Source organism: Sander lucioperca, chromosome 23 (assembly GCF_008315115.2).
Source record: "Sander lucioperca isolate FBNREF2018 chromosome 23, SLUC_FBN_1.2, whole genome shotgun sequence".
NCBI lineage: Eukaryota > Metazoa > Chordata > Actinopteri > Perciformes > Percidae > Sander > Sander lucioperca.
In genome coordinates, this window is record NC_050195.1 from 6,645,184 (window position 1) to 6,661,001 (window position 15,818).

Below are 15,818 nucleotides of genomic sequence, written 5' to 3' on the forward strand. Positions count from 1 at the left end.
TTGCTTAAGCCTTTATGAGTAGACTCTACACATTAGTCAACTACCCTGTAGCCTACTTAGAGAGAGAGAGAGAGAGAGAGAGAGAGAGAGAGAGAGAGAGAGAGAGAGAGAGAGAGAGAGAGAGAGAGATAGATATTTCATGAAATGAATAGTAAGCCTTCCCACTCTCTGCCTACATGAGGGATGAGGCTGGGCTTCTGAAGTCACGGCTCCCTCTACAGTTTGTACAGTGGAAATTTTCCATCCAGTGCAGGAAAAACAATCACACTGACTGTGTTGAACAGTCGGGGGGGACACATCGGAGACGCGTCCTGAGATTAACCTACACACAGCTTTACATGTGAGATGTGTCTCTCAATCGGCAGCGGGTAGCCTATAGCCTACACATGCCTACAGATACAGTACATCCACATCTGGATTATTCATCATTTGGGAGGCTGATTTACTGTTTCCTGTGGACAACCCGAAAAATGTCTCATTCTTTGAATACTTGAGAAGTGACGCCAACTTTCCTCTTGGACTTACTAATCGCCGAAGATAACAAATGTACGAGGGAAGCATTATAACAATACCGAAAGGAGATTACCGGATTTAACAATGCAAACAGATCGATTTCCCGATCAGGATTTGCAATTTTAATAACCAGGCATGTTTGGAGTCCCTGCAGCGGGGAGATACATAGCAATGTTATCTGCGGAGATGCGCTGTTTGCTGAGGTTCGTGTCCGCGGATGTTGCAGTTCGGTCGGGCTGCACACGGTGCCTTTGGGTGGCTGTGATTGGACCGGACACAGACTGGGGCTGACTGATGTTTGTCCGAGAGGAAATGTTTTGGGGAGGAGATCAATATGAGCTACTGGCGCATGCGAGGAGGAGGAAGATTGCCAGTCTTCACGAGCACACGTATTACTATGAGGACGGAGGAAAACGTTCGGGATTTTTTTTCTCTTGGATTTAAATTCAAAACAGACCGCGAATAACTTCTTACCATCAGACATTTGATGTATGATTAATGTGATGCGTTTTGTTGCCTTTGCAAACTGTTACAAGATTGTTACAAGTTTATATCGCTAGTGTTTGTCCTTGCACTAAAGTTTTTTTCCTCTTCTTGACTATCATGCATGGGACTTCCATTTTGCATCATTTGTCTTATAAAATATAATTTTTTGAACTCTTGAGCTCCTCTGAAAAATATATCTCACATGGACCTTTACTCTGAAATATCAACTGGAATTATGGGACACTACAGCAACATTTTTAAGGAAGAAAATAATCAGTTGCCTAATATTTGAATGCAGTGAAATGTATTCACAAATGTCCGGCAACATGGCAGTGAACTGGGTTGTCTATTCAGTTTTTTTACTACCGCTGTTTGCAGTGGGGACAGCTTTCTCGGGGGTCTTCAACGCCACAGACAGAGACATTTTTACAGATGACTTGCTGCAGGTCAAGCTCACACAAGCCAGAGCGACTGAGCAGTGGAAACTACAGTCTACTGATTCCCATCCAAACCTATATTTTAACCAAGTGGATGTGTTGCACTTGAGGCAAAAGTCCTCCACCACCCACAGTCACATATTTAAAGTCATCCGGGCGGCTGCGCTCACCATGCTGTCTAATGTCCCCTTTTACATGCCCCCAGTGAAACATGCAGAGTTTACAAGCAAGTGGAATGAGATTTATGGGAACAACCTGCCTCCCCTGGCTCTCTACTGCCTGTTGTGCCCAGAGGACTCTGCTGCCCTGCAGTTTCTTATCAAGTTTATGGATAGGATGACTGAATATCCAGACTGGAAGGTAACCAGTGCCCCTAACGACGAGGTCCCCATGGCACACTCTCTCACTGGGTTTGCCACTGCTTATGACTTCATTTACTCCTACCTGGATGAGCAGCGAAGGGATGTTTATCTCAAGAAAATTCGCTCTGAGACAGAGGAGCTGTATGAGCTCTCAAAGTACAGGGGGTGGGGGAAACAGTATCTCCAAAATCATCAAACCACAAACATATTAGCTGTCCTGACTGGGGCAATAGTGGTTGGATCACACGATGACCCTGAGTCAATGATCTGGAAACAAGTAGCAGTGAACTACATGGAGAAAACTATGTTTCTCCTAAACCATGTTGTTGATGGTTCTCTGGATGAGGGAGTAGCCTATGGGAGCTACACAGCCAAGTCCATCACACAGTATGTCTTCTTAGCTCAACGCCATTTCAACATTGACAACCTGCAAAACAATTGGCTGCGGGGACACTTCTGGTTTTATTATGCCACTCTGTTGCCGGGATTTCAGAGAACAGTTGGCATCGCAGACTCCAACTACAACTGGTTTTATGGGCCGGAGAGCCAGCTTGTTTTCCTCGACACATTCGTCATGAGGAACGGGACGGGTAACTGGCTGGCTCAACAGATTCGAAAGCACCGACCCAAGGATGGTCCCATGGGGCAGTCGTCTGCACAGCGCTGGGCTACACTTCACACAGAATACATCTGGTACAACTCCCACCTCACGCCGCAGCCTCCCCACGACTTTGGAATAGCTAGGATGCATATTTTCTCAAACTGGGGTGTGGTTACCTACGGAGCAGGGCTACCAAATGGCCAGGGTAACACTTTTGTCTCCTTTAAGTCTGGCAAGCTGGGGGGCCGTGCAGTCTATGACATTGTCCATGACAAGCCTTACTCCTGGGTGGAGGGCTGGAACAGCTTTAACCCAGGTCACGAACACCCGGATCAAAACTCTTTCACATTTGCTCCAAATGGACAAGTATTTGTGTCTGAAGCACTTTATGGTCCAAAGTACAGCTACCTTAACAATGTGTTAGTGTTCAGTCCGTCTCCTACCAGCCAGTGTAACAGTCCATGGGAGGGTCAATTGGGGGAATGCGCTAAGTGGCTGCGTTGGACTGATGAGGGGGTGGGTGATGCGAGAGGGGAGGTGATTGTCGCCTCCTCACACAGGGACACCATGTTTGTGAGTGGGGAAGCGGCGTCGGCTTATTCCCCCGCTATGAGACTAAAGAGTGTGTACAGAGCTTTAGTTCTGCTAAACTCACAGACTCTGCTGGTGCTTGACCACGTAGAGAAGTGGAGTGATTCACCTGTGAAGTCCCTCAGTGCTTTTTTCCACAATCTTGACATTGACTTTAAATACGTCCCTTTCAGATTCATGGACAGATATAATGGCGCCATGATGGATGTGTGGGACGCTCATTATAAAATGTTCTGGTTCGACAGCCAGGGTCACAGCCCTGATACCAGGATACAAGAGGCAGAGCAGGCAGCTGAGTTTAAAAAGAGGTGGACTCAGTATGTCAATGTCACTTTCCCAATGACAGGCACAGTCAGCAGAGTCGCTTACGTCTTGCATGGGCCATATGTCAAAGTGTCCAGCTGTAGATTTATGGATAATAGCAAAAATGGAGTGAGACTTTCTTTAACCATAAATAACACAGAGAAGATAGTCTCTATTGCTACAAATTACAAAGACATAGGAGCAAGGCAGACTTATTTAGGATTCGGAGGTCACTGTAAAGTTGAGGATGGATATCAAATCACTCGATATGGCCTTGGGACTCAACTCATCCCCAAACAAATAAGCAGTGATAATCAGCTTTTTGACTTTGGCGTCACAGTCAATGTGATAGCAGGGGTTGTTCTCTGTGTGGCCATAGGATTTTTGACCATGCAGAGGAAGTTTTATGTCTGCTTCAGCAGGCTGATGCGTTACGCCCTCCTCTCTGTGCTCATTCTGTGGATAGCTGAGCTGCTGTTTGTGTCTAACAGCTGCGATGAGCTTCTCTGTGGGGTAAAATGGAAAGTTGCGGGTGCCAAAAGCGAAGTAAACAAACAAATCAGACTGTATGAGCAGCACCGACTCCCCCTGCCCACCGTCGTCATAACAACCCTTCCCGGATCGGGATCGGAAATACTTAAGCACCTTTTCTACAACAACTCAGACTTTGTTTACATCAGAGTTCCCACCGAGCACGTTGACATTCCCGAGACCGAGTTTGAGTTTGACTCCGTGGTCGACGCCTGTGAGTGGTCGAGGTCAGACGCCATGAACGGACGGTTTAAGATTATTCAGGGCTGGCTGCATTCGCTGGTCCACAACACCAAGCTGCACTTGCAGAATATTCAGCTAGTAGAGGGCAGCAGGTTCAAACAGCCCCAGAGAGTCAGCCCCTCTAGGGACAGAAAGAAAAGATCCAGGAGGAGAGAGCCGGTGTCTGAGCTGAAGGGCAAGCTGAGAATAAGTCTGGACAGAGATGCAGAGTATGTTAGGGAGATAAGACGCCATGTTGCGGAGTACCCCAATGCCCGGGTGGTCCTCAACATGCGAAGCGGAAGCTGGCCGCTCAAACTGCCTTTCATTCAGGAGGTTGTGGGATTTTCCCTGAGGACAATCTACATGGTGAGAGACCCTCGAGCGTGGATTTATCTCATGGTTTATAACAGCAAACCCAGCCTTTACTCCCTTAAAAATATCCCGCAGCACCTTTCCTTGATATTCAAGGAGGATGCTGTCAGTGACGGGTGCCCAACTGCAGCGCCAGAGTTTAAAATAATCCAGAGGCTGCTGTCCCGTTCAGAGACAAACCCCATCCTGATACTGGCTCATCTGTGGCTGGCTCACACCGCAGCGGTGCTGAGAGTCAGCGAGAGCGTCCCCGAGGAGTCCTACCTCCGAGTGAGATTTGAGGACGTGGTCAACTTCCCGCAGGAGACAGCGGAGAGCATACACACATTTCTGGGGGTGCCCGTCTCACCCGCAGCCCTCAACCAACTTCTATTCACCACATCCACAAACCTGTACAATCTAATGTACGAAGGAGACATTTCACCAGCCAACATTAACATGTGGAGACAAACTATGCCTCGAAAGGACATCAGACTAATAGAGGACGTGTGTGGGATTGTGATGAGGAGGCTGGGTTACAACAGGTTTGCCAGTTAACTTGCTGCTGCTGGTCAGCTGATATTGAGCTTGAGTCTTGTTTACTGTAGCTGCCATCGAGTTCTGTAAAGTTTTTTTTTTGCACTGACCTTAAATTTTACAATGTTGAGAAGAAACTGGGTAGCATTTCTTTCTTTTTCCTGTTTGTTGTTTGTTTTGGTGTTGTACAGGCTGCAGCAACAGATGTTTGTGAGGGAGGAATATTTTACATTAAAATAAGTGGAAAGGCACCTCATGTTCTTCTTTTCCCTCCAGCAGCTTTTCACATTCACTTCTTTTATTGAGTGAGACTTCAGACCATTGCTGTCTTACATGCAGAGTTGAATTTCAGCATACATTTTATTTTATTGCCGCATCCAACAGCTCAGTTTTACAGTGATGATTGTTTACTGTTTGTCTTAGTAAAAGATGAGGACATGAGAGTTTTTCCAATCCCTAATCTTTGATGTCAGAGAGATGTTTGTGCAAAATCCATATCTGTTATTACTGGCATTAATTTTTGTTGAGGGGTGGATCAAGACATATTTACTAGTTTGGAACAGATACGTTATGAAGCTCATTAAGAAGTAAGACTTGGATTTATTGACGGTCTCCTATTTTGTAGCTTTGGGAGAGAATTAGAATTGATGATATAATGATATAGAAATTATATAATTATAATGTATAATAATAATTAATTTTCCCTTTAAAACTAAAATAATGCTGCAATATATAAACTGTTTTGGAAAGCAGAAAAAAGTGCATTAGATTATAGACCTATGAATGGTATGGACTGTATTTCCATTACATCAGTAGAGGGATTTTATTTGAAGCTCAACGATGTTACGGTGGTTTGGTGGCTTAGCACTTTTGCAGGGACTCCTTTGATTGTATGTGGGATTCAGTGCATTTTACAAAGCTAACTTTACTCTATATACTCGATTAGCTTGGAAATATAAAACCTCTGAAGATATTATGTGTAGAAGAAAGAAAGTTAGAAGTATTTATGGGTTCCAAAGACGCATATCCCAAAGGATCAGGAATATGAATATGGTTATTATAACTCCCTTTGGCATTTATTGAATTAGATCAGAGGAAAGTGCTTAATAGGGATCAAACTGAAAAAAAACAACCTGTCAGCCTTGACACATTTCTAGTCAAAGCGATTTCCAAAGCATCCCCCTCAGCTACTCATATTAATCTGCAAAATGCCATAACTGAGGCTCACCCTGTGCTTTATTGTTGTGCTGTCTTCACTATAAAGGCCTGGAGGAAATGCAAGCAGTTTTCATTTCCTGGTCAATCAGATATCCAATGATCTTTTTTGCGCTTTTGTCTTGAGAGCGTTCAGCGAGCAGTGGACTGAGCAGCCGATGAATATTAAGTATAGCTAAAGAAGAAAAGAAAAAAAGTCTGAGACCATTTCTACTCTGTGATTTTATGCTCTTTGGCCTGGGCAAGAATATACTCTCCTCAGTAACCTTTGATACCGCTTGCTTAAACATTTCTGTACTGTAAATGGATCACATGTAATATGCAGATGGTTTACTCAATTATCGACTGCCCCCTTGCATCTGTACACAAAAGAAAATCATACTGTGCCCATTTGGAAATATCCATCTTTCCTCAGCTAGAAAAAGTCCTGTTTGTTTTCTTCTCTACCAACACTGAAACCCTTGACTTGAAAAAAAACAACCCTGTTTGATGTTTGTGGTCTTTGAATGTGTAGACTTGGCAGACATGCTTTCACTTTGGTGTTGCAATCCTGTTACCAACTCTGTTTTGTATTTGCTCGTGGGGATATGGTTCCTTGCTTCTGTGGCCTTGAATTACAATCATTTTCTTCATAACGGTTTTCTGTGGGCTCTGGAGCAAGAGGTGGAGATAATGTAAAGAAAATAATAAATTCATAAATATATCGGCAACCAGTTCTGTTGCAGTGAATTATCTTGAGCTGTGATAACGGAATGTGCCACGTGATTATATGACATCATTAGCTGCAGCTCTTGCTATTATACTCATGTTAAACTACTATTATCTACAAAAGACAGCATACATTTTAATAGCCTCTTTCACGATGGTTACTGATAACCCACAAGTGAAACTTATGCAGACGTTTCTGCTGCCACAATTATGCAGCAGCAAAATCTCAATTTTTATTAGACATGGATGGCAGAAGCCTAATTGCTTGTACGGTTGACATGCATGACAAGGAAGAGCCAACAATTAAAAACATGTCAGGAAATTCTTTTGTTACGCTCTGACTGAGCCGGGACCTTAACAGGAGCAGGCTTCGAAAGAGGACATGCTGTGTCTCGCATCTCAGACTGGTCTCAGTGAGTCAGTCATTTTATTACTCATTTGTTCTTGATCCTTCCTGTAACACTCTAATGCTTGGCAGGGTCCTCTGTGCCTAATCCCTCTATGCAGAGGCGCATTATTCCCTGAAACCTCAGGCAAATGCTTTGAAAGGGTGGTTTCTACGAGTCCTGACTTGTACTCACTGGTTAAGTAGCCTGCTTGGATTCATTCTGGATCCAGGAGTCATTGGAAATAGTGCATACATATTCTCATTTATTACCAATACTCATCTTGATTTCATAGACAAGTGTGTCAAGGAAGAAAACGCTGGTGGAAGAAGTACTCAGATATTTTACTTAAGTAAAAGTAGTAATAACACAGTGTAGAGTTACTCTGTTACAAGTAAAGGTCCTGCATTCAAAATCTTAATTAAGTAAAAGTACAAAAGTATTATAAAATATACCAAGTACCAAAAGTGAAATTACTCATGATGCAGAATGGCCCATTTCAGAATAATATATATTATGTCACTGGATTATAATTATTGATGCATTCATGTGTACACCACTTTAATGTTGAAGCTGATAAAGGTGGCACTAATTTTAATTATTGTATACCACCAGGTGGCTTTATCTATAATAAAACTCATAATGTACAAGTTAAAGGGGAACTATGCTAAATATCTATTCTGAAGCTGTAGGGGGATCTCTATAGAGAAACCTGCAAGCAAAAAGTGAGAAAACAGCGAAGAAATGGCCAAAACTGCATAGCACCTCTTTAATTTATATTCTGTAATAGTAATTTGAATCTACAAAGTAACTACACCTGGTGAGTGAATAAAGATGAATAAAAAGTAAAAATGTTATATAGTAGCAAAGAAAAGTGCAACTGCCTCAAAATTGTACTTAGTGACCATCCACCACTGGTAGCTAAAAAACGTCAGTTCCATGGAGTCATGCATCTAACTTTTACAGCTATTATTTGATTTTATGGTACCAGTATCTCATAAATTAATGCTGTTGTAACTTATTACTTTATTATTGGTTAATTAATCATTTACTGATGGTTTATATAGATTAAGCCTTAGTTGATAACAACTTCTGGGTTGCCAGGTTGTGAACATCTTTACGACTGATTTGTCTTCATTCAGCAGGCAACAGAAAGTAACTAAGTACATGTCAGCACTCAAGTACTGTACTTCAACACATTTTTAAGGTACTTGTGCTTTACTTGAGTGTTGCCATTTTATGTTACTTTATACTTCTAGGTAACTAAATTTCAGAAAGAAATATTGTATTTCATACTCTGCTGCAGTTCAGTATCTAATAACTTCATATAGGCTCATAATAAAATATCTCTCAGTCACAGGGGCCATTTTTCAGCAAAATGAACACTTTTATTGTTGGTGCTTCTTGAACATTTTGCTGCTATTACTTCTGTTCTGAATACTTCCTCCACACTACTGCCAGCAGAACACAGCAGGGTTTTTGCACCACAGTCCATTAAACTATTTGTTAATATTTTCAGCTGGAGAGTTGATGATTATTGTAGGGCTGCAACTAACGATTATTTTCATAGTCGATTAATCTGTTGATTATTTTCTCGATTATTCGATTAGTTGTTTGGTCTATAACATATCAGAAAATGGTGAAAAATGTGGATCAGTGTTTCCCGAAAGCCCAAGATGACGTCCTCAAATGTCTTTTTTTGTCCACAACTCAAAGATATTCAGTTTACTGTCACAGAGGAGAGAAGAAACTAGAAATTATTCACATTTAAGAAGCTGGAATCAAAGAATTAGAAAGAAATTTGTCTTACTCAAACCGACTAATTGATTATCAAAATAGTTGCCGATTAATTTAAGAGTTGACAACTAATCGATTAATCTTTGTAGCTCTAGATTATTGTACAACCCTTTACTAGTGAAAAATCTATTAACATTTACAATTGCAAATGAGTAACTAATGGTAGACTTCTGAGTTTTGCTGTGACCCATGACCCTTTATTAATGACTTTATTAACATGTATAACTACTGACTTGAGGGCTTATTTGTAAATGTTAATAGATAGTTAAGGAATTGATTGTAGTGCAGATCCCTTGCAGCGAAAAAGACAGAGCAAGTGTCCTGCTGGAGGAGTATAAACACCAGCTAGAGAGATCCTTTGCAACCAGCAACACCCCAAAATGCTCTCATTAATGGCCGATAACTGATGTAAGAACTGCCGAATTGTTGTCTTATTAGAAAGTAAGAAACGTATGAATTATTAATGACTTGACTAGAGAGATTTTTCACAACATGGGAACCCAAAAGTTTCTCTAATCAAGTCTCATAACTAATCTATAAAGCATTAGAAAATTATGTATTACCTTCAACTAAGCCATTATTTTAAACCCTTTATAAAGTATCACTGATTTTATATTTTTCAGATGGAATACAGATCAGTTTATCATTGGACTTTTTAACAGGATGGCACAAGACATTAATCTCCCCTAAAAAGCTATTCAGACTTGTTCTATAAATCTAATCTCTACCAGTAAAATGTAATGGCATCTTGGAAACAAGATAAAAATAAAGCTATACGTAAGAGTGTTTATTTCCCATCTGGAAATACCGCTTCTGCTTCACAGTAAGACAAATATGCTGTATGTCAACCTTTTTGATGTCGGATCACAAGAAGCAGATTTGCAGAACTAATTTAAGCTCTCACGTTGCCTCAGAATTTATCCTTGATGTTTGATAACCAATATGTAATCATTGCATGGCATAAGGTTTTATATAGAAAATGATGAAAAGCTGCATTATGATCTAATTCCATGCAGCGGCTTGGGTAAGTGATTAAGTAGCTCTCTCAGGCTGTTAAGCGCATGGAGGTTATCCAGATAGAAAAGCGGACTCAATTTCAACTGAGTAGTCATACCCTTCGCTTCGTTCCACCTTTATCTTTCGCCACTGGTGAGTCCAAGTCCCAGGAGAGCCTCTCCCTCGCCGGCAGCCATCGCTCCTGCCACTGCTCCTTAATTAACCTTTGCTGCAGCCACCATCAGCCAGACAGCCTGATATTCTGTAGAGGAGTAATCATTGATACCGTGTGAGGCTATTGTGTATGGAGAATTAGCCAGCTGATGGGCAACACCATCATTGTTGAGAGTTTTTAAACTTCAATGTGAATTCGACGTGCATGACTTGTGTCCTTCAGATGACAGAGGAGAGGCTCGGGATGCGTTCAGACTTTAACTGACAAGTTGTAAGCAGCTGGCGATGCCGCTCCCCTATATTCAGTCATTTTCACTTTGGTAAACAACGCCTGTGAGGTCCTCACATCCCACTGTTCAATTTTACCTGCTGATGACACTGCTGTGTTTGGATATGGGGAGGTGCACATCCTGGGAATAGCTATTAATAAGAGTTGACTTGTGAGGAAATATGGCGCTTTGTCAATTTGCAGCTGGTGGCAAGTCGTTTCTGAAGTGAAAATGGGATCTTCCATGCCAATAAAGAACAGCGGCAGCTGCTAATAAAGCCCAGTTTGGTCTTACAGAGCAGGGAAATCAGACCAGATGAGGCATTTTGAATTTCACTTCAGACAGATCTCCATACTGAAGCTGGCTCACAGCTACATTTTTTTTTACTTCACTTATAATCATCCTAATTTGTCAAAATGAGATAATTCCACATGAACTGCTGAGCGAGAAGCCCTGTTCTCTGAGGATTTCAAGGTCCTTAGTGCATTTCAATTATAACTTCTTCCATTTGTTTATTTGCAAACATCATTTTCTAGTAAAGTTTACTTTATTCCCAAAAGCTTAACAGTTTTTCTTACCGTGCCTCTGTCTGAAAGTCAAATGAAAGTCTGTGGAAATTGAATTTCCCCTGCGTAGCAACATGATATGATGTTATCACTGAGGTCTTTGCTTTGAGAAGTTTTTGACTTTGGAAGTGAGACCCTTCAGTATAAACCATCCAAACTTGTCTCCCTTGACACTTTGGTTAATCCCCTCTCTTGTTCTGTATATCACAGACAGTTTTGCAGGGCAGACAGAGCTCTCTGACTCTTGGAAATTGAGCCACTGTTGTATGACTTTGTGCAGGGCTCCTCGGTTTCTCCTATTCCAGCCACCGTGGTTTGCTGGCGGTGCAAAAAAACGAGCGGAATGATGTGTAAGCTGGAAAATGAGATAAAAAGAAATGATTTAGCTGTTGTCTGACTAATGTGAGTTTACCAATTCTGTTATGGAAAGGGTTAACCACTGTTTCTGCCTATTAAAGCAAAAGGTGGCTGTGCTGCAGCGTTTGAGGCCTAATGTTATTCTGAGGTGTAGGATTGACTCCAGCTGGCTGGCCAACAGACAGACGGGGGAGAGGCCCTTTTCCTGGATGACACACTCAGTAGTCCTTCATTACTGGGACCCAGAAACCATAACCCGCCTGTCAAATTGTTGCCGCGGATACTGCTCTCCTGAACCATGTGTAGGCAGTGCATGCCTGCCAAGGGAATCATTTTCATGTTTCATGTTGATATACACAATAGGACTGATAGTAGAGACAGAAAAAAGGAGATGAATGCATGTCGTACAGTTTTTTTTTTTTATGGTGGCATCCCATCCGGCCTAATTACATCAAGCATGAGTCATTGATCTCTAATTAGGGGAATTTATGTCTTGAGGAGGAGTAACAGCCCCTATGACATTGGTCACAGTGTGCCTTGGAAATTACAGCAGAGCAACAGATTGGCGTAAAGTCTTCAGAAATGAAATGCTGAATTTCTTCTCCCTGTCCTCACTTACATATTCTCATCTCATAGGCTTTTGATAGAGGAAAAGGAAAGCTACTTCTGACAATGAAGAATTGACAGGAGACCTGACTGGGTGAGGCATGCTTTCACTGTGAGCTTCAGAGATAGGACAATCGTTATACTCGCGACACAGATTTGATATCATCCCCTTCCCATAACTGTCCCCACCCGGGTGAGCCTATCTACACAGTCCAAGAATGCAAACTTAAATTGAGTTTTTCTTTTTCTCTTCCCTTTTTGTGACTTTCCCTTTTTTTCTTAAAAAAAAAAACTTCTCTTTGAACATTTCCGTGCAATCACACTATTGGCTCTGTGCAGCTTCCGACAACAGTGTTTTATTTTTAAAAGAGACATCTTGACACTGACAGACGGCAGGAGACGAGGGACATTCATCACTCTTCCCCCCCCCCCCCCGCGATTTTTAGCTGTAGACGAAGCCAGATGGTCAGATTCTCTGCTCATATGGTTGTGCTCCTTAGAGATCATAATTCTTGGCCTGCTTGGCATAAAACATCTTTTATAAGAGTGAGGAGATACTAAGAAATGATAAGAAGAATTGAAAAAGGCCAGGACTGAATGTAGGAAACAACACTTCATAGTTGTCACAGGTAGAAAGAAAAGGTAGAAGAAACAAAACAACAAAAAAAGAGGTGTCACCGCCTTGTAAGAGGTGATAGTAAAAGGTGTCATCTTTGCCGGTACAGAGTGATGAGGATTTGTAGGATACACCAGCTGTTAAATTGTCCTCGACCTGTTCTGTCGCAGGATAAAATGATCAAGGGTACAGGAAGAACTGAACAAACAAGGTTTGTCTATTTTAGTCTGCAAACGCTGCCAAACTGTGCGTCTTGTACCACCACCACGGCTGGAGTAACCTGCTCGGGGGCTCCGGGGCGAAAAAATGAGCCGCTGGGCCCCTATTACATCCATAAGCCCAACGCATGCTGTTTGGATAATTTAATTAGACACAAATTAACAGAAGGTGTATGCACAGAATCAGTATCAGCTTAGTACTAGATTTTGACACGGGCCCTTCTTAAAGACAGGGCCTCAAGATCAGGTAATGAAGCAAGGATTTCAGGGCTTCTGCCTGGTCCGTAATCCAGCTTTGACCATCACTTCCTGTCTTCTTTTGCCTACCAGGAAGACAGCTGCAGTCGCTGATTAAAACTGAAAAGAAAGACACAGAAGATGACACTTTGTCTACCACAGTACAGGTGATTTACAATTTTTTTTCCGTGTTGTTTGACTACTAATAGTGCTATAGAGCAGTGCTTTTTACGATTGGGTCTAATGAACTAATTAACATCCGACAGGGGGTAAACACTTTAAGAAACTAGCGTCAACAAAGGTAGACTGCAAGCTAGCAGACATGGATGTAACCGGTGGAGAATTCATAAGGATGCAAAACATCTGCTTTGCAAATGTATATAAGGCAGGTAATGCGTTCAATGTTGTTATTGTGTGTTTAGACAGAACGTTAGGTGAATTTTAGAGGCGGTGCAGTTGCAACGTCGATGGAAAAACACGCTTTGACACAAATTCGCCAGTGCCAGTACGAGTTGACGCAAAGATGTGTCTGCACGAGTTGAAAAAAAGCTTCTACTCGAGTGAAAGAATTGCCTGAATCCCAGGGCTTTATGAATCTGCTTCATAAATATACAGAGTATAGAGGAAAATGGAGAGACTGGAGGGAATGGAAGGTATGCTAGCAAACTAGCTATTTCATGAGGGGAAAACTCGCTTTGCTTTCACACTTTTATGGATACACGTAATGCATAGTGTTCCAAAACTCTTACAATTTTGAAGATCTCTGTTTCGTTCTCTTTTGCAGGACTTAATAGTGATAAGTAGTAATTGCAGGTTTGTTTTTGGATCTCACTTGCCAGAGATGAGGACGTCAGCCAGTTAGCAGTTGGTCACAGTATGCCGCTTCACTCACAAGTGAGTCAAAGAGCGAGTCTGTTGCGTTAGCTCTGCCTACCCTCTCTGGCAAAGCAACCACTTATAAGTGAGAAAAAAAGCGTGCCACTGACTATGCCCTGCCTTTGATTTTTCCCGGGAATGACGCCACAGATGTTAATGCTGCAAATAGAAGGCCTTTTGTCAATGATCGTTGTGTTTCATCATTCAGCCGTAGTTATTTACATTAACAGACTTTTATTTAAATGAACATTTTCGAGATTATTACTTTCAGGCTCTTGTACAACACTACACTTAATTTAGAGACTGTGCAGTTCAAAATGTTTCAGGGAATTTACTGTATGTGTAAGCTCGGAGATTTATTCAGAGTTTATTTTCAACAGCTGCTATCCTTGACTCTTGGGGTTATGTCTTAAATCAGGGCTGCAATTTCACTTACATTTTTTTTTTTTTATCAAACCGGGACATTCTCCTCAGCAAAGTTGGTTTTAATAATTCATCACTCCTGACAAACCTTCTCTGGTTTGAATTCCTGCAGTAGAGATTTGCAACCTGAGGTTTTCTGTGACTGAGAGGTGACACGGCTACACGCTGGCTCTCGCCGTGTTTACTTATTGCCATTTGTATCCTTTTGCAAACAGTGTTTGACAGGTTTTGATTTGACCGGAAGGCACAAATGATGGCATTACTTTAATAACCAGCCGTGGTCACAGTGGCTTTCCTCCTGAGCATCGACTATTATTGGAGTAATGTGTGGATTGTGCCCCTCTGGCTTGGCTGCCTCATTAAATGGCTGGAGAAGAGTGACTGGCTGCAGGGGCGATGAATTATTGATGAGAGAGCCTGATTAATTGAAAATATCCTCCACAGCAGGGAGGGTGTGTGCGTGCATGGGCGTATTCGTGTGCGGTTGGAGTAAGTGGCTTCATGTTGACTATAATCAGTTGATCAGTTTTTGTGATTGTTATTCTGCACAGGCAAACGCTGCCAAACATTTACTGTATGGACAATCACAAATATGAACATTGTAAATTATATTATTCATATAAGTCCAGTCCAGGTGGGAGTAGTAACCTTAGGCAATCAGAGTCAGTTGTTATTAAACAATAGGAGATATTTGTGTTGGGAGACTCAGAGCATCTCCCATGTTGGTGTCCTGCACCTGCGACACGGGACAAGTGATGAAAATAAAAGATGAAGCTGTCAAGAGATGAGCAACAGGGCCAAAATGAATTAGCAAAAGTAATCACTTGCTAACAACACCAAAGAGGGTGTTTACAAGCTGTGTTTCAATTCAGAGGTTGATCTGAAGGCGAGGTAGAACCTGTCTCTTCCACAAATGAGACAGATTATCCTTACTGAGGCTAACACTAACGATGCATTCAGGCGCTCCTCATCAGCTCCTAAAGTCAGACATTTCCAAGTTAATCACCAGGAAGATTCTTCAAATTGTATACAAAGTGAAAATGCAATTGGTAAACTGGAGCAAGTCTCATGGTGACTGAGTTTAAAGTAGGATTTGTGAAACCTAAACACATTGAATTTTATTCAAAATTCTGTATTCATCCACCAGGTTGGAACGTTTGAGACATCAACCACAATTATAAAAACAATTAATTTTAACTAGACTTGGGCCAGTATAAACCTTTTCAAACCGGTTTGATATCAAGCCTAGTCTATATCCACAACGTCCCACATCTGGGATTGCTCCTTTACTGCCGGGAATCCCGCCGGATCACACTCTTTTCGGCCGGATGTCCGTTACCTTCCGCTTTCTTTGTGTTGGAATTTTAAACTCCGGTGATTTATGAGGACTATGGTTACCTGCTCCTCAGATCTCTGCAGGGTAAATCCAGACAGCTA

The 15,818-nt window shown here is 41.9% G+C and overlaps 1 protein-coding gene across 1 annotated transcript; it reads left to right on the forward strand.

The window, feature by feature from the left end:
- Positions 1–205: 205 nt before the first annotated feature.
- LOC116062284 (dermatan-sulfate epimerase-like protein) lies at positions 206–6,862 on the forward strand. Its single transcript, XM_031316942.2, has one exon. The coding sequence runs from the start codon at positions 1,302–1,304 to the stop codon at positions 4,956–4,958; it is 3,657 nt and encodes a 1,218-aa protein (XP_031172802.2). The 5' UTR covers positions 206–1,301; the 3' UTR covers positions 4,959–6,862.
- The last annotated feature ends 8,956 nt before the right edge of the window (positions 6,863–15,818 follow it).

What these genes read in the sequence shown, in the direction of transcription:
- LOC116062284 (XM_031316942.2), top strand. Translation starts at nt 1,302, where the DNA reads ATGTATTCACAAATGTCCGGCAACATGGCAGTGAACTGGGTTGTCTAT.